Genomic DNA, 18,514 nt, shown 5'->3' on the forward strand with positions numbered 1-18,514 from the left:
ATAGAGATTCCCAATACGATCAGCAGTCCCAATTGTGTAGGAGTTCGAAGGATCCTGCAAAACACACGATGAGGCAGAAAAAGTGATAGATACACCAAGAGCAGCAGACATAGCACTAACAGACAAGAGATTATAGTGAAATTTGGGAACAAACAAAACTGGAAAAAGGGTAAAACCTTGAAAAGAAACACAACCTACACGAGGTACAGTAATGGTGGTACCATCAGGAAGGGAAACGAAAAAATTAGAAATTAATTTTGTGGAAGTAAAAAAATCAAGATTACAGCATACATGATGGGTAGCCCCGGTGTCCAAAATCCAAGAGGAACGAGAAAGAGTAGAAGAAATACTAGTAATATTGGCAACAAATGGAGATGAAAAATCATGGTCAGAGGATGCAGATGGGGATGTCGTTGTCGGTGAGATGTGGGTGGAAATCAGGGAACATATTTGGGAAAGCTGATCAGGAGTGAGAGTGAGGGGATTAGATGGATTGGGCTGTGGTGTAAAAGGCCCATTATGGGGGAAAGTGGCAGCAGACAAATGGGCTTGATTCGGATGGGTTTGATTGTCCATAGGCTTGGTGCGAGCTCTGTACCCAGGCGGAAAACCGTGCAGCTTGAAGCACTTCTCGATGGTGTGGCCTTGCTAGGAACAATGGGTGCAAAAAGGACGATCACGGCGAGGTCTGGACGGTCCGGTGGTGGCATTCACAGCAGGAAGGAGCTGAAGATCAGAAACAGGGAATGATGCCGGCATGATGGAACATTGGCGTTCTTCCTGGACAACTAATGAGAAAACCCGGCTGAGGGAAGGAAACGGTTCCATGAGAAGAATTTGAGCCCTGGTTGCAGCATAAGATTCGTTCAGTCCCATGAGGGAGATTCTTTGGGGTCCTTTAGAAACTACATGTACAAATTTTGTCACATTAAAGAATTTTAATATGAAAAATTGTAAAAGTAATTTTTTTTCTTATAAGGGAGATTGTTTTTGCAAATTATTTCATTGAAGGGAGGTTATTTTCTTCCATTGTTTGTAATTTTTTATTAATATAATAAAATATATGTTTTGACACTTGATACTTGTTTTAAATATTGAATTTAATTTCGATATAGATATAATTGAGTCATTAAACATGAATATGTACTAACATGCATGCTAATCGAATATATTTTTCATTTGAAAAATGGGAATACTTATTCTATTAACTATGCTTATTACTTTTAGAATAAAATTTACATTATGAGAATTTCCAAACATCTAAATCAAAATTTTATATTATATACTATTTTAAATAATAATGGATCAGAAGTATTGACTGATAATTGTCAACCCTGTGAGAGGATTGGATATTGTTCTCTGGCCGACTTAGATTGCTTCCATAAGATGATTAGTTTTGAGTGAGATTGTTTACAAGTTAGTTTTAAGAGGAAAAGAATTTCAAGAAGAAAGAGAAAGATATATATTATTTAAGGGTTTCATGTTTATCATTTTAAATGACATAAGTAATGTCATATTAAGAGAGAAATAAATATAGAAAAATAGAAATTATGGAAGAGAGAGAGTGAGTAATTTTTTTTAATTTAAAATTTAAATTTCCTGTATTTGTATCTCTCTTAGAATGATATAATTTTATGTCATTTTAAATGTGAAACACTTTTCTATTATTTGAACATATTAAATTTAAAAAGTTAAGCATGGGAAGGGGGAAGGGGGAACCACCGGTATTTATTTACTAAATATTGAATGCAAGCGCTCATTTTCGGCATGGCCCTCGCGTCTCACGATGAGTGCGTAATTTATAAAGAAATCGACCCCAAAGAAAAATGCTTAGAAAAGCCAAAAAGAATGACAAATTTAGAACGATAGATATTATGAAGTCAAATCGCGGAGTATTACATTTACATCCACCAAATAATAATAAATGCGCATTGGTCTAATTCAGATACACAAATATAGGCACACTCGCTCACGAGTTCTTCCTCAACGAGTTTGCGTTCAAATCCATTCAATTGTAAAAGATCAGCAGCATCCTTTCTTCTCGATTCTGAGATATCGATTTTGCATTTTTGTGTTGAGAAAATGACTAGTTTGAGAGCGATTCTGAAGCACCCTGATGACTTTTACCCGCTTCTCAAACTGAAAATGGCATCGAGGCAAGCCGAGAAGCAGATCCCTCCGGAGCCACACTGGGCTTTCTGTTACACCATGCTCCACAAAGTTTCTCGTAGTTTCGCTCTCGTTATTCAACAACTTGACACCAACCTTCGCAACGCTGTGAGTTCCATTTCGCTTTTCATCTACTAATTAATCTACTTTTGCTTCTTCTTCTTTTTTAAAAAAAAATATATATATATAACAAAATAAAACTTCGATTCCTATGGTTTTGCAGGTTTGCATATTTTATTTGGTTCTTCGAGCTCTAGATACTGTTGGTTAGTTTTCATACTTTTCCTTGTTCTGCAGTTAAAACTTTGAGTCTCATTGAATGAACTTGTCTTATTGGTAGCAAGGGTTTAATCTGTGAATTATATGTCTAATCTGCTTGCTACTGCACGCCTTTAACTATCTGTGAATTATATATATATTTGAACCTCAAATTTTTCTATTCTGCTTCTCTTGGCAAGAGTGAAAAAAAGGTCTCATGGACGAAAAAAGAAAAGATCAAGGAAATAAATGATATGATGTTAAGCTTACAATTTGGTGCCAGATCTACTTAACATGAACAAATTTAAAACTGAAAATGTTACTAAGATTCTTGTTTCTATTCCCATTTCTCCTTTTTAAATCTTAATTTTCAATCTCTCAGTAATCGAGATTGTTTCTAAAGTCTAGACTATCTATATTGTGGTAAAAAAGATTTTCCCCTTTTTCTCAGAGGATGATACTAGCATAGCGACTGATGTTAAGGTGCCAATACTAATAGCTTTTCATCGTCACATATATGATCGTGATTGGCACTTTTCCTGTAAGTGTATCTTCTCTCTCTCTCTCTCTCTGTTTCCCTTTTGCTAAGTAAGATATGATTCAACATAATTTTATCAATCCCTTATCCTATGGGCGTTTTCCTCTCTTTCAAGTTAGCCATATCTAACTTGTTCCGTCAGTAATTTAATTGAGAATTTTTAACTACATATTTCATGACTTTCCATAACCACTGCTATTAGTGATATTTAAGGCAATCTTCATCAATCATAAAATCTTTAATAAAAAGGAAAAAAAAAAACGGTGTTATTCAACATATGCCTCAAATTTTGTTGATGATAATATGCGTGCTGATTCTAATTATTTTTATCTAACAAGGTGGCACAAAGGAATACAAAGTCCTCATGGACCAGTTTCACCATGTTTCAACTGCTTTTTTGGAACTTGGAAAGAAGTCAGTTCTTGTTCTTGCACTTTTCCCTATATAATGAATTTTAATCTTCTGTGTTATATGTGGTGTTATGCGTCTTTTAGAATAACCACTTATTAAATTGACTATTGACTAGACAATGAATGGATAATCCTGATGCTTTGTTAATGATTAATAAGAACTGTAATTTTTCCCTTGTTATATTATGTGTATTTTTTGCATTGGTATTTTTCCCTTAAGATTTTCTACTGTCTCCAGGGAGCCCACTCTCTGTAGTGACTTTTGGTACTGGTCCATTACAAGTAATACACCACTTGGTATTTGGTAGGACTTTAGATATTTTTAAGGTTTAAAGAGGGTCTCTTTCCCCCAATATGGGTCTGACTGTGCTTGAACCAAATTAAACCGGCTTGAATTCCAAAAAAAGAAATATCATTTAAATTAAAGTGTTTCTTAACTGAGCTCGGTCTGAGGTGTGCTCTATGGGCTTCTCATAGCTTATGTGTACGTGTGATTAGATTTATTATTGTGCATTCTTTTGCTGAACAATTAAAGAGTGGCCAATTACTTCTGCAGTTATCAGGAAGCAATTGAGGATATTACCAAAAGGATGGGTGCAGGAATGGCTAAGTTTATTTGCAAGGAGGTTTGTTGTTTGCGTCATGCTATATTCTTGACATCGTCATAACTGTACTATCTTGATTACCGCTAATATGGTTAATCTCTGTGACTGACGGGACATTATATCATGTTTGTTATTCCTCTGAACCTGGCTTGAAGACAAAATATTAAATCAATGTTAAAAATCTTATGTATTGTATCCAATTATGACTTTGTTCCACTTTGATGTTATTTTTTCTTTAACACTTGTATCCTATTGTTGTCAACAAAGATGTGGCTATCTGGTAGTTTCTGGTCTTTCAATGCTGATTTTAAATGATAATGAAGATTGAAAACCATATAGTAAAGTTCTGAAAAATGTACAGTCAAGTAAAACTTACTTTGTCGTAACATTTTCATGATAATTTGATGCTATTCTTTTATCAGTGCGTCTATCATGAATTCTTACTCACAAAGCGCTACGCTGCTCTGGGATATCTGCTATGTTCTCAACATAGAACAGAAAGATTGTCTTGGTTTACTCTTTACACCAAAAGATTTTTCTCCAATTTGCAGGTAGAAACGGTTGATGACTACGATGAATATTGTCATTATGTGGCAGGACTTGTTGGGCTAGGTTTATCTAAGCTTTTCCACGCCTCTGGTTCAGAAGATTTGGCTCCAGATGAACTTTCCAATTCAATGGGTCTGTTTCTTCAGGTAGCATGGTACTAATAGGCAGACAAGCAGCATGTTCAGAATTATTTGAACTTTTCAGTTGAAAATATTTTTATATTGTAGAAAACAAACATTATTCGAGATTACCTCGAAGATATCAACGAGATCCCCAAGTCACGCATGTTTTGGCCTCGGCAGATTTGGAGTAAATATGTTAACAAACTTGAGGTTTGGCTCTATAAGAATTCACATTTATTTAAGTAATTTTTTCACTGCTTTTTTTCCCTTTTTCATGATTCTCAGATGAACATTTAATCGCTGGATGGTATGATGACAAAAACAGTTTGCCTGTCATACTATTATGTCATGCACACATCATGAATACCTTTCCTCTGAGTTCTGATTTTCTACGAGTATGATTTTTCGCTTTGTTACTTCAATTTAAAATTTATGATTCAGGATTTGAAATATGAGGAGAACTCCGTCAAAGCAGTGCAATGCCTAAATGACATGGTCACTAATGCTTTGTTCCATGCTGAAGATTGCTTAAAATATATGTCTGCTTTACGAGATCCGGCTATATTTCGATTTTGTGCTATTCCCCAGGTGCTTCTGTTTTCCTCACTACCTTCCCCCCCACCCCCCCTGATATAGCTGTTCTGTTTCTCTTTTCTTGTAATGATATCAAATTATTCATCAGCAAGTTTATTGCTTGAAATATTTTTTGCATGCATATCACTCTGTGTTTTATTAGAGTCCAGTCAATAATTTACTACCCAAGATCAAACAAAATTCCAAAATATCTACACTGTCCTATCATTTTTTAAAAGTAGTAACACTATCCATAATATCTATGTTAACACTGTCACAAATCTTTATATGTATTGGTTATTTTCACAAAAATGTGGTGATGAACCTTAGAGCAGAATACTTGACTTTGATTGTAATTTCATTTGCAATTTATGTGACAAGAACTCCTTCCTACGGGCTAATAGGAGTGTTGGCATGTGTAGCTATGTAAACTTGCATATGTTTGAAAGCGGAAGCTGCTTAGGTCTTAGATTTTGGTCTCCCATTAATTTAAAAAAAGTTATGGTATTTTTACTGAGGGTTTGCTAGGTTTCCCATATAACATTATTTCCTGTTGTTATGTGTTTTATGTTTAACCATTATGTGGATAGCGAAAAAACTATTTTTGGACATTTTTTCCAGGTAATTTTGATGCTTATTTGACATTTTTTGTGACAGATCATGGCGATTGGAACACTGGCATTATGCTACAACAACATTGAAGTCTTCAGAGGCGTGGTTAAAATGAGGCGAGGTAAGAGGATGAATTTAAATACTGAATCCTTCATAATTTAATTTTGAGGCTTGTTAACCATAAAGCTAAAATTGTTATAGAATAAAGAAAAAAGGGATATGGAAGTCCTATAAATATTGAATTGCTGTAATTAGTATTCCATGTTAAGTGGAATCAGTCTTCTGAATACTTACCTCTTGGTGTCCTTATGTTTTGGAATTTAGTTATGCAGTATTGGGTACTTGCTGTTACCTATTCATTTTGGTTTTGTTTTATAGGTCTAACTGCGAAAGTCATTGACCGAACAAAGACAATGGCTGATGTCTATGGTGCTTTCTTTGACTTTTCTTGTATGTTGAAGTCCAAGGTATGAAGGATGGATGGTCTTAAACTAAGTGTGGGAATGTTCTACTTATATGACGTTTATTTTACACCTGATCATGTAACCATTATATGTTTTATTGCAGCACATACATTATAAATGCTGAATAAACTTTTGGAAAATTGCTTGGAGGATGGAAGAATATTAGCTAATACATGTGTACTCCTTTGTATTCAAATTGTCATACACAAATCCCTTTTTCCTTGAAAAAGTAGTTGTAGTAACCTTGATAGTCCTATGCAGTTTGTGGGCCTTGATGGAATTGCAGGGTCAACTCTCCCATTTTCTTTAATTAGTTCATATGTAGATAGAGTGTGGTCTGGTTAATGAGATCGGGCTGAATACATGCTGTTAGGGTTGGTCTCCTTATTAACGGATCACAGTTTTCTCAAATCCTTGCAATTAGAAAACAATACCTTTTTCAGTGTTCTGAAGTTTGGTTCGTCAGTGACTTGACCACACAATTTTCTTAGGTTAGACGTGTTACTCAATTTCCCACAAAAAACAGTAATAACTTTTAATATCCTCCCCTTCATTCCGTAGCCCTACAGGGAAGGAAGAATGTTGAGTCTCTAAAATTTTAAAATGCACATATTGTTGCAGCCTGTATTTTTATGTAGTATATACCATGGTGCCAAAGCTATTTGTCAGTTTCAAGGACATCTGTTTAAAGCTATCTTTTTCTGACTGAAAATGTTCAGTATTTTCCATTGTAGGTTGACAAAAATGATCCTAATGCAACAAAAACATTGAGCAGGCTGGAAGCTATACAGAAAACTTGCAGGGAATCTGGTCTCCAAAGTAGAAGGCATGCATATATACCTGTGGATTTTTAAAAATATATTTTCACCATTCACAGTCTGAAAATCTTTTCATTGATTTAAGCAGAAAATCATATATACTGAGGAATGAGCCCGGTTACACCTCGACTATGGTAAGTTTTTTTCTGTTTCTTTAGCTTGGCCGTACATCTGTGAAATATACGCTGATTTAAAGTCTCACTGCAGGTTCTCTTACTTGTCATCATATTGCCCATTATTTTTGCTTATCTCTCTGCTAACCGCCAAGATAACTAGTGTAAGTTACTGTTAACAGGTTTAAATAATAAGAAATCAGCAAGAATAATCAGTTATCCCTTCTGATTAAATCATTTATTCCTTTCATTTTTGTGGTATTCTAGCTTAGGCCTTTCCAAACATGGATAGCAATGCAGAGCTACTAGAATGCCGCGTTCCATGGGATATGGGTTTTCAGTTCACGCTTGCAAGCAATAATATGATGGTTGCAGTTCACTGTATATCCTATTAATTGAAATGAATGGTCAAACGCGGTTGCTTTCATTGTATCCTGTGTTGCATTTCTTATTTAAAATTTTAAATCAAGTAAAATTCACGGAATTGTCAAAACATAACGCTCCCATGGTAGATTGTTGTCTCGAATCTCTCGATTGAGAGACGGCGAGAATTAAATTCATATGAATTCGCTGTGTCATGGTAAAAAATAATTATGTCATTTTTCTACGTAATTTCTCTTTGTAGTTTATTATATCGAGAGGAGGCTTTAAAAGGTCTTACCCGCCCAAAAAAAAACCCTGTTCTTATAGCAATGCGAACGCAGATTGGAGACTTATAAAAATGTTTACTTAAAAATTTGTTCGCGTATATTATAAATGCAGTTTAAAATAAATTAAATATCGTTTGAACAAAAAATCCAAATCTTACTTTTAAAAACTAAAATATTATCAATTGATTGGATTGAGTTTCATTAAAAAGATTTTAAAAAAAATGTTTCTAAAATTAGTTTATATTTTCCGAAAGCCTTAAAATTGTTTACTGATGAAGTAAAAGCCCAAAACAACTTATATTGGCTTTAAAAATTGTTTAGAGCTTGTTTGCTTCATTTTTTAACTTAAAACCTGAAACTAAAAATAGGAGTTTAAAAAAATAATTTAAAATAATTTGATGATTATGCAATTTTTTAAGTCTAAAAACTACAATAAAGCTCAAATTATTAATAAATTATTTTCTAAAATAAAAATAATTTTTATATGAAATGTAATTACAATTAAAATTATCAGAAAAATGACATAATTATTTTTTAATATATTTTAAAAATAAAAAAATGTTTATATACTAATAGGAGGAAAATCAAACCATAACTATTCTTGATATTGATTACACCCATATTTTACCTTTGGATTCTGCTTTCTAAATTTACTGTTTATTTCTTTATTGCTTTCTTTAATTTATTGCAATAACCTTCAAGTTATTTCGTTTTGTCAAATAAAGGCAAACTTATGAATTACAACGATGTGTGATGAAATAACGGTAAACAAAAGAGAATTATATATCAATTGATAATCACAAGAAAAAGTTGTCATCTATGTCAAAAATCAATTTTTTGTATGCTGAGAAGACATCATCAATCGTTAAGAACAGAACCAAACATACACACATACAAAATCCCTAGGGCAAGAAACCAACGGTTCAGGAAAATTCAAAAAACTTCAGCTACCTTGCTTGCAAGGACTCGCTCCCTTCTTTCTATGTAGCCAAATGGAAACCAACCTGCTTTCCCTTTGCTTTCACCCTCAGCCCATCCGTTGTTTGTCACCTGTCAAAATTAGTCATGTAAGGAACAATTTGAAACATACAAGGATTTCAAGCTAATCTGTCCCACCAGCACCAAAAAATTTCTTTCTCTGTTTCAAAATGTACGTGACGAATTTGGTACACTCAATTCATTAGCACCCAATACGAATATGATATAAATCAATTATACATGCACTAGCAGGTCAACCACAATTCGTTTAGAGTTGAGACACGTAAGCCACAACACAAGCAAATGACCAAACAATCATTTAGTGTTTAATCAGTGACAACCGAACCGACAACTTAAATCAATCATGTTGCAATATCATATTAGATTACCAATTCTGTCAAAAGCTTAAACTGATAGGAAAAGGGTCTGACCATATTACACAATGGGTATACTTGTATTTTGCTTTGTTTTTCATGTGTCAATTTTTAAAATTTCAGTTTTGCTGGTTGGAAAACACCAAAGCAATCCAAATATGAAGCACCATCCCCGACTAAAAAGAAGAGAGAGAGAAAGAGTCCTTCAAACAAAATGAAATAAAAAGACATTCTTTGGCTCGAAAAAAGCTAAAATGAGATTTGTAATCTGCCCTGGTCTTGCATGGGGACATGCCTCTCATAATCTAAACTTTTATTTACTAAAAAAAAAGAAAAAGAAGCTATAATGATAAAGCCAGCAAGTCACAAACCTTTCGAACTACAATATAATCCCCAACCGATAGATTCAGTTCAACTTCAGACTCAGCATGGTAGGGAAATAAAACCTGCATGAGTAAAATATACAACAGAAAGTAAAGTAAGCATTAACTTTTTTTTTTTTGGGTACAATACACGTAACCTTCGTACAAGAAACAGTCTATAACCTCTCCTAAGAAGTAACCCATGCTATCAGTTGAGCCATTATGTGCCTGCGAAGCATAGACACCATTCACTTCTTCATATGATGGGGGTGGTGGCATGCTGTTATCCACACTAGGTGTAGGAGGGGCTTCAATTCGTTGTCGCTCTGATATCATCTATCATTAAATATACATATAGCATATGATCAAATGTTCATTCCAAAAGAAAATGACGTAACAGCCAGGTGGCATATTTGACTTTTATATGGAGAACAGATTGGGAACATGACCAAGAGATATGATTGCCAACCTCTCCCTCAAGCTGATCAAGTATTTGGAGTACTCTTTGATGATAGGCACGCTCTGCTTCAACCTTCATAATCAGAAATTGAATGCTGGATTTAAGTAGGAGTAATAATTTTTTCATAACTCAGATCCAAGATTCCGTAAAAACTGAATCATTGCATCATCATATGGTAAAACTGCAATACCATAGCTATAAGACGCTGGAGGGTTAACCTCTGTTGCTGTGCCTCAACAGCAGCCATTGCTGCAGCTGCTTCCTTTCCCAATATGGCCATGTTTGTCTTCAGGTCTTGCAGCTTTGCTTCAGCTGCTTCCAGTTTCATAGTATTTTCAGCATTGCCTGGTGTTTCTCTAACTCTTGCCTGACGTTTGGAAACTTCAATAGCCTGTCTAGGTTTAAAAGACAGTGTAATTACGAAGTCCATAGAAAAAGAAAAGAAAAGAAGACAACATCATTAATGATATTTACTTATTCAAACATGTATTGAAAAAAAATAAGCCAGTGACAAATGAAAAAAAAAACCTAAAAAATGTTTTAAAAAACCAAATGAAAGATAAAATTCCAGATACCTGTGCTTCAGCTTCCTGTCGCATTCTGTCATAACGTTGAGCAAGATGCCGGGCATCCTCCAATGGAGCTCCCATCACCATTGCTCTTAAGGGCTCTGCAACCTAAGCATCAAGCAATACTTCAATGTTCACTCACAGAAATATTAGGTAAAATAAAGATGGCAAGCACACACTGGATAAATTAACAGCGAGTCAGCATATAAATACAGTGAGAAAGATTAACTTGAAGAATATATATGGCTATTAAATATTAAATATTAAGTTCAATTCAAGGTTGGATTTGGACCTGGCCTAGATATCCCTTCTTCATTAGATTAAATAGATTTAAATATCTGTATATCCTATTCAGGTTCGTTAAAACAATTCAGTTAAGGGGAAATCCGAGCATTACATATATGAAACCAGATTTGAACTCTACAATCACGCAATTACAAGTGGCTATATGATGAACTCATGCATAACACCAAAGAAAAAGTCTTGGTTAATGTCACAAGTCCCTATCATTTCTCCCTTTCAAAGAAATACATAGTATTTATTAAGCAGAATAACAATGTAAGATATATAACAGAAGCCAAAACGAATAAAAGAACTTGAAGGCAAATGGTAGAAATGTATATAGTAGAATAAGTACCAAACTTAAGCATGTGTTTGGGAAAGCTTAAATTATGGGAAATAATTTTTATTTTATTTTATTCAAAAGCTCTCTCAGGAAGCTGCAAAAAAGGGCATAATTATTTCCCCAAAATAAGCTAATCCAAACACACTCAATTTCAAGGGAACAAACTAATGTAGAGGATTCAGGAACTGCTAAAAATTTCACTTCAATAAAGAAAATTAAAAAAACTAAAGAAAGCATCCTCATGTGTTTAGCAAGGCTGAGTAGAATTTGGATTAAAAAATAAGTAGTATCCATCCAAGCAGTGATAATTTATCATTACAGTGGTAAAGTAGTATTTTAAGATGCTCTGATCTACATTATTTTGGCATGAAACTTAACTTCAAAACCCTATTTGTGTGTGTGCTTGCCTGTGCGGTTTGGGGTATGTACCTGTGTGCCAAGAGCTTTTAGTAAGCTCCCACGCTCCTTCTCCATTTGAGCACGGGCACGCGCATAACTTAGTGCAGCTCTTGATAACGTACTACCACTTGTACATGTATTTTCTGCACCATATTTCCTGCTATCTTCTGACAACTTTGTTCCTGTTAAATAACATGTATAGCAATTCAATAAATTTACAGATAGGAACCGGTATAATACTAAAAATAGTATCTAAGTCAAGGAGGAAATCTCCTTTACAAGGGAAAAAATACTGCTCAACAAACAGAAACACAGATACTGAATATAAGAAATACAGAAATAAGAGATAACAATCAGAGCTGATACACAGACTCTGCCCTCCCTGGCCTAAGCTCCCAATTCACTGCCAAAATCTTGTCAGCCTCACCACTATTTCCCACCCCCTCCAATTCTCCTCTCCAATAGCTTGCTGCCTTGTGTGCATTCTGCTATACTCTCCTCAGCACTATTTCCTCCTTACTCCAAGCAGCATTCCTATTTCTCCGCTCAGAAACACATAATTTCCATTGGCCCAACATTCTCCAGCCCAATCTCCTCTTCTCTTCCTTTATACACATGTCAAAGGCCCATCATATACTAAATTCTGTAACCTAACTGTGAAGAAAATTTCATGAAAGCTTCACCAACGAACATTACTGACCTATTTCAACTTGCTTGGATCCAGTAACAATATAACCTTCTACACCACGGACAATATCCCTTTGATAATGCTGAAAAAACAATATACATCATTATCAGCCAAGGAGGGAGGGTGTAAGTTGAGATGAAATGTAAACAAAAATAGACGATTGGTACAGAAGAACAAAGTAACCTTTCCTGCACGTGTTGATATGTAAAGCTTCTCAAGTTTCTGATGTTGCTGAAGCTCTATCTCATCAGTAACCAAATTATCTGAACCTCCATATCCACCAGCCCCAAACTGTTTCAGCACAGCCTAAATAGAAATAATTGTCATAAGCATTAGTGTTTTTCTGATTTATGCCCACTCCTTCAATTAAGTTCAATCCCTATAATGCTTACAGCATAGTCATATGAACAGTATCTCTTCAATTAAGTGCTCCAATGTCTCACAAGGACACGTTAATGGTATTGTAAGATACTATGAGTGTAAACATTTTTTTTTTCCAAAATTTGCTTGTGTTGGACCACTGAAGTTAGTATATGAGCGAAGGCACAAGAAGAAAAGTAAGGCCCAAGACAATAAGCTCAAGATGGATTCTGTCATTGTGGATTCTGCCAAGGAATTGAAGGAAAAGGGAGACAATGACTTGGTTATAAAAGATTACATGTGGAATGCGCTAAATGGAGAGGAGGGAATTGGAGGAAAAGGTGATGAAGAATTAGTTATAAAAGAGGGAGTGGAGGATCATGGGGGTATCTGATGAGCAAATACTGAATTTGGAGAAAAGGGGGACTCAATAAGTAATGGTTGTCTTTCCTTGTTGGGGGAGTTGGTTAGGAAGTCATCTATTAGTTCATTTACAGCGCTTGGTTATTTTGTTTCTCTTTTGTATTGAATCTGCAGTAGAATTACTGTTTCATTGCTGGTTATTACTTCTGGAGTTGTTACTTGTGTTAGTTGTGCAAAGACAAACTTGTATCAGGGCTTGCCCTTTTAAGATATAAATATAGATCAGTTTTTTATTGGTATCATCAGCTTGAGACAAAGTCTTATCTGTGGACCCAATCAATATTTATCCTGGCACCATGGCTTAGAAGGACAGAAAATTGCATCTTGGCAGTGTGCTTTTAATGGATTAATCTCTCTATAGAATACTTATAGCTGTGCATCCAAGATGTATCTTACACTTTTTGGAAAAAAAAATTCAGAAAAGCATCCAATTAGATACTAAGACATGACAAATTGACCTTTAATTAAGTGTAAACATTTTAAACAGATCACCGGTATTGTAAGATACTATGTGTAATCCTGGCATCATGGCTTAGGAGTTAGGACAGAGAAATGCATCTTGGCAGTTTGCCTTTATTGGATTAATCTCTCTGTAGAATACTAATAGTAATAGCAGTGCATCCAATATGTATCTTATACTTTTTGGATTTGTTTTCTGAAATGCATCCAATTAGATGCTAAGACATCACAAATTGGCTTTTAAACGCAAGGAAATGTTTTAAATTTTTTATCTTTTGGAATGAAGATACACTTATAATACGTACATTTACATTAAATGATAGATATGCACATAATTTTCTATTTTTTTTTTAATTTTATAATGAATACCAATCATACTTGTATTGCAGAATTTTAAAAAAAAATTGACCGTGTGCTGTGTCTGTGTCGTACTGTATTGAATACAATGCTCGTATCCATATCCATGCCTTGCAATATAGGATCATAGCATAGCAAATAACATAAGTGATTGACAAACTTGTTTCCAGTCAAAATCCAATGTAATTCGAGTAATCTAATATGCAAGCCACCTCTCCTTAAAGACATCTTCAGATCATCAGAAGACATCTAAGTTCTAACCTATTGACATATAGGCATGAATCAAGAAAGCATAGACTATTTTTGCGTAAAACAAGCAATGAACGATTTGCCAATTCATTTATCAAATTCCAATCTATGCAATGATTCCGAGATCGGTTATAGAGCTCAATCTATATGCAAGCCAAAATACCAGCTCAAAATTCAAATTCTTCTCTAAGAATTAGACGAACCAAACATTTTACAACTTATACTAATAATTTCCGCAATACAAGTGCGCGACTCGGTTGGAATCGCTAGATCGAATACTATGGCGGCATAATTATTCACGAGCAGAAAATTACACTTACAATTCAAACTAAAGACAAGTTTCGCCGTATTTCGAATAATGAAATTCAAACAGACAAGGTGAAAAATACATCAGAAGATAGCAACAAGGGAAGAAAATCACGAGAAAAAAAAGGAAGAGGTAAAATGATTTCATTGAACTTAAGAGGAACATGAAATAAATTGAAGAGATCTATTTGTGTCGATCGGAGAAAGATCTGGCGAAGAACGATGCACGTAAATGAAATAGGTTTATTATGCGAGAGATAGAGAGGGAACCTGTTGTTGGCGAGCGACCTGTTCTCTAAGCTTGTAGGCTTGCTTTCTGATAGCTTCCATTCAATAGTTAAGACTCAATTGATTGAATCTCTAACAGCGGAGCGTCGATTTCAGACACCAACAGCAAAGAGAGAGAGAGAGAGAGAGAGAGAGGAGGAGGAGGAGGAGGAGGGGTTAGAGGCTTTTCAAAATTGTGTTGGGAGATTTCCTACAAACTGCAGTGCTAGATTTTCATATTTGGGCTTTGTTCCTTCATCTAGGCACTTGTTTGTTTTAATATTTTTAAAAGAGAGACCTACGTTAATAGGTGAGTTTGAAATGACCGAGCCAACGTTATAAACTACTCGCACCTGCTTGATTTGACTATAATTTAATGAATTTAAAATGATGACTTCTTCCTAAAAAATATGATTATATTGACAAATTTTTTTTTTATAAACTTACAAATTACATTATGTCATCGATAATACTCTATTCAATAATGTGTTATCGGTCATATATAATATAGTTTGTAAACAAAAAATTTATAAATATATTTTTTTTCGTTTATAAATAAGTTGAGTATAAGTTTTCGGTTGCTAATAAATTGATTTACTGTATAAATATATAAATATTTTTTTAATAATAACTGTAATTTTTTTTTTGGTAATCAATAATAACTGTATTTTAATATTGTATATGTTAACATTTATTTTTAATTTAGTTCAATTTTTTAATGTAATATATATAACAAAAAAATATTATTAAGTTACAAATTTAAGTCTAAGTTCGTGTTTGGTTCAATGTTTTTAAGAAATAAATATTTTTTTATTAAAAACTGTCATGAAAATTCCTATTTCTAAGTTCCTTCCATGTTATTGCGCTATACAAGAGAATTCTCATATTTAATTATCAATTGTCACATCCTACTCTCATGTTCCCCTTAATTCCTAGCATAGTTTTGGGCTTGAATCTTGGAGCAATTAGTACACATGTATTCCTAGAGGTTCAAGTTGAATTTCCATTGCCAGGTGATTTCAATTACGTTCTTTTGTTGAACTCGAAATATTCCAATCACCGACCAAAAGCATCTAGTCACAATGAATTATACAGCCTGTAGAGCCAGAGTCCTTTGACACGAAGGGAGAAGGGTAAGTTTCATTGATGCAAAGCTTGATATAAAATACACAAAAAGTTATATAACATACCGATTCTGGTTTCTGGTGGAAGCATTTGATTAAAAACCTTGAACTGAGCAAACATACACAGAAATTAAATATTAATTAGTTGTTTGCTTCCTAGAACTTTTGGAGTGCAGACTCAACTATATTTTTTTTCCTTATATAGGGGACACAGTTTATACTTTATATGCAGGGAAGGATTTGCCTGCCCTATAGCGTGTGGAGAAGACATGGCAGCTTCAAATGCTGATGATGAAAGGGCAATGTAATACACATTCCTTTTCATTTTGCATGATATCTATTTAAAGTGCATACGTGATTGTATTCTGCTCAGAAGCTGTGGTTCATTTAGGATATACTCACGCTGCCTGAAACATTTTTCACTTACTACTTACAAATGATGTTTCACTTGTGATAAGACTACTGTCCAGATACAATTCCTCATCATTCCTTGTAGAAAATGAAGCCAGTTGCATTCATTACTCTCTCTCTTCTGATAATTCAGAAACTCTTTTTTTTTTGGATAATAAAGGAAATGAAAACGATTACAGTAAGGAAGAAAACCTGAGGCTAGCAGTTCCCCTCAAGTCCCTATTAATCAGGGCAACACACTCCGAAGGAATATCATGCATAACATGCAAGTTCCAATCCAAATAGGAATGCCCTAAAAACGCTAGTTTGTCTGCCACCATATTTCCTCCTCTCCAGGTGTGACTAAGCTTAGTCTCCCATTGTCTCCTTAATAGTTCCCTAATATCGTTAACCAGAGGAGCCAGGTGGTGTGTCCTATGACAACCTTTAACATAAGGGATAGTGCAGATTGGGAATCTCCTTCAAGACAGACCCTTCTTAATCCAAGGTTCCAAGCCAGCTGAACACCATGGAGTAAACCCCACATCTCTGCTCTAGTGGATGATCCTACACCCAGGTTCCTGCCAAAGCCTCTCACCCAATGACCAACAGCATCTCTGATCAAACCTCCGCAGCTCGAGATGTTGTCACCGTCATTGACCTTATACCAACCTTCGTCAGGAAACTTCCAGGTAACGAAGTGTTCGACCTTGCACCGAGTATGCAGCCCGTGTTGGCCTAGAATTGATTGAGCTCCATTATATTGAGACACAAAAGCCTTAGCTCTCCTGACGGTTGATTGAGGGGAAATGACTTTGTGACCGAAAACGAGGCTATTACGAGCTTTCCAGATGCACCAGCAAGTCGTAGCAAATAAGGATCCCCACATGTAGTTGTGAACTTGCTCCTTACTGACTATATTACACTTGAACCAGGTACTCCACCCTTTTTGGAAAAAATCTGGCCATCTATTCTGAGTCTCAAAGCATTTCCAAATCTCCTTGCTCCAGCTGCAATCCCTAAATATATGTAGGGAGTCTTCGTCTGCCACATTGCACCGAGGGCAAAGGCCATTGTCCACAAGTTTTCTCTGTTGGCGTTTGACGTTTGATAGGAGGTACTCATTTAAGGCCATCCACAAAAAAGTTTGGATACGTTTAGCTCCCCTCCAACCCCACACAGGTGAAGGGTCCGAAGTTCCCAGGTTGGGATCCTCTAACAAGAGCATCTCATACGCAGATTTCACCGTGAAGCTGCCATCGGACCTGAGGTCCCACACCACCAAGTCATTCCCTAACTCAGGCCTAGGGGGCATGATGTTTGCAATGGTTGCACATGTATCCGATTTAATTAACTGAACCAAAGAAGTCCAATTCCAATTACCTTCAGCATCTACCAGGTCCTTAACTTTACATTCGTACACCTCCATCGAAAGTACGGCATCCTCCCTAAATTGGACCTTTGTATTCCCTGGAAGCCAACTATCTGCACTGAAAACCGTTTGGCTGCCATCCCCTAACTGGATTCTCGATCCCTGGATGATCTTAGGCCACACTTTCAAAATTCCTCTCCACAAATTGGAAGCATTACTGACTGGTTTCAAGATCGGCATAAGTCCCTCCTCCACTTTGTATTTGTTCCTTAGAACTTGGGCTCACAACGTATCCTTGTTGGTAAGCAACCCATGGCCTATTTTCATCATGAAGGCTAGATTTGTTTACCTGACTCTCCTCAAGCCAATTCCCCATTCCTTCTTCGGTTTGCATACCTTGCACCAAGCCACCGGGTGTATCTTTCTCTTCTCATTAGTTGATCCCCAAAGAAAGTCTATGGATCTCTTTTCAATGTCCAAACACACACTAGCCGGCAAAAAAGAGGACTGCATCGTGTACACTGGTGTGGCTGCAATGACAGATTGGATTAGTGTGGATCTTCCCGCAAGAGATAAAGAGTTCCTCTTCCAGTTATTCAATCTCTGATCAATTCGTTGAATAACATAGTTGAAGGTAGAAGGTTTAACCCTCCCAGACATTAGTGGAATGCCTAAATAGTTGCCCAAGTCGGCTGCAATAGAGAATTGCATACATTGAGCTATTTCAGAGGCCCTGGAATGATTAACATTCCTAGAGAAGAACAACCTAGTTTTCTCCTTACTCATCCTTTGACCGGAAGCACTGCAGAAGCAATCTAAAATACCCTTGATGATCTTCGCCTGATCCAAAGATGCCTCCGCAAACAACAAA

The 18,514-nt window shown here is 35.5% G+C and overlaps 2 protein-coding genes across 6 annotated transcripts; one reads left to right on the forward strand and one right to left on the reverse strand.

The window, feature by feature from the left end:
* The first annotated feature begins 1,977 nt into the window (after window positions 1–1,977).
* Window positions 1,978–7,805, forward strand: LOC133311360 (squalene synthase 1). 3 transcript variants are annotated; one of them, XM_061512396.1, is made up of 14 exons: window positions 1,978–2,277; window positions 2,393–2,435; window positions 2,879–2,968; window positions 3,304–3,379; window positions 3,932–4,001; window positions 4,532–4,675; window positions 4,757–4,861; window positions 5,093–5,239; window positions 5,882–5,957; window positions 6,215–6,303; window positions 7,035–7,126; window positions 7,207–7,252; window positions 7,326–7,395; window positions 7,504–7,805. In XM_061512396.1, exons 1-13 carry the CDS (start codon window positions 2,083–2,085, stop codon window positions 7,392–7,394), a joined length of 1,242 nt encoding a protein of 413 aa, XP_061368380.1. In that variant the 5' UTR covers window positions 1,978–2,082; the 3' UTR covers window position 7,395; window positions 7,504–7,805. The 3 variants fall into 3 exon arrangements, with proteins under 3 accessions (XP_061368380.1, XP_061368379.1, XP_061368381.1); XM_061512395.1 differs by having other exon boundaries at window positions 7,499–7,803; XM_061512397.1 differs by lacking the exons at window positions 7,207–7,252; window positions 7,326–7,395; window positions 7,504–7,805 and having other exon boundaries at window positions 7,035–7,154.
* An 879-nt stretch (window positions 7,806–8,684) lies between these two features.
* On the reverse strand, window positions 8,685–15,007 carry LOC133311361 (SH3 domain-containing protein 2-like). Of its 3 annotated transcripts, none has more exons than XM_061512399.1 (10): window positions 14,761–15,007; window positions 12,520–12,567; window positions 12,349–12,418; window positions 11,679–11,830; window positions 10,631–10,732; window positions 10,246–10,446; window positions 10,065–10,127; window positions 9,779–9,931; window positions 9,605–9,679; window positions 8,685–8,931 (listed from the first exon to the last, which is right to left on the reverse strand). In XM_061512399.1, the coding sequence occupies exons 1-10, from the start codon at window positions 14,818–14,820 to the stop codon at window positions 8,815–8,817; spliced, it is 1,041 nt and encodes a 346-aa protein (XP_061368383.1). In that variant the 5' UTR covers window positions 14,821–15,007; the 3' UTR covers window positions 8,685–8,814. The 3 variants fall into 3 exon arrangements, with proteins under 3 accessions (XP_061368383.1, XP_061368382.1, XP_061368384.1); XM_061512398.1 differs by having other exon boundaries at window positions 12,520–12,642; XM_061512400.1 differs by lacking the exon at window positions 9,779–9,931 and having other exon boundaries at window positions 12,520–12,642.
* Window positions 15,008–18,514: the final 3,507 nt, after the last annotated feature.

The sequence above is a fragment of the Gastrolobium bilobum genome, unplaced genomic scaffold, assembly GCF_033153095.1.
Source record: "Gastrolobium bilobum isolate Gb01-03AN ecotype WA unplaced genomic scaffold, APGP_CSIRO_Gbil_v1 utg15966, whole genome shotgun sequence".
In the NCBI taxonomy this organism is placed as follows: Eukaryota; Viridiplantae; Streptophyta; class Magnoliopsida; order Fabales; family Fabaceae; genus Gastrolobium; species Gastrolobium bilobum.

Coding starts and splice junctions, on each gene's coding strand:
- LOC133311361 (XM_061512398.1), bottom strand. CDS start 14,820: ATGGAAGCTATCAGAAAGCAAGCCTACAAGCTTAGAGAACAGGTCGCT. Junction 11,831..12,348: donor ATCCAAGCAAGTTGAAATAG/GTCAGTAATGTT, acceptor GTTATTTAACAG/GAACAAAGTTGTCAGAAGAT. Junction 9,680..9,778: donor TGGGTTACTTCTTAGGAGAG/GTTATAGACTGT, acceptor TTACTCATGCAG/GTTTTATTTCCCTACCATGC.
- LOC133311360 (XM_061512396.1), top strand. CDS start 2,083: ATGACTAGTTTGAGAGCGATTCTGAAGCACCCTGATGACTTTTACCCG. Junction 5,958..6,214: donor CGTGGTTAAAATGAGGCGAG/GTAAGAGGATGA, acceptor TTTGTTTTATAG/GTCTAACTGCGAAAGTCATT. Junction 6,304..7,034: donor CTTGTATGTTGAAGTCCAAG/GTATGAAGGATG, acceptor TTTCCATTGTAG/GTTGACAAAAATGATCCTAA.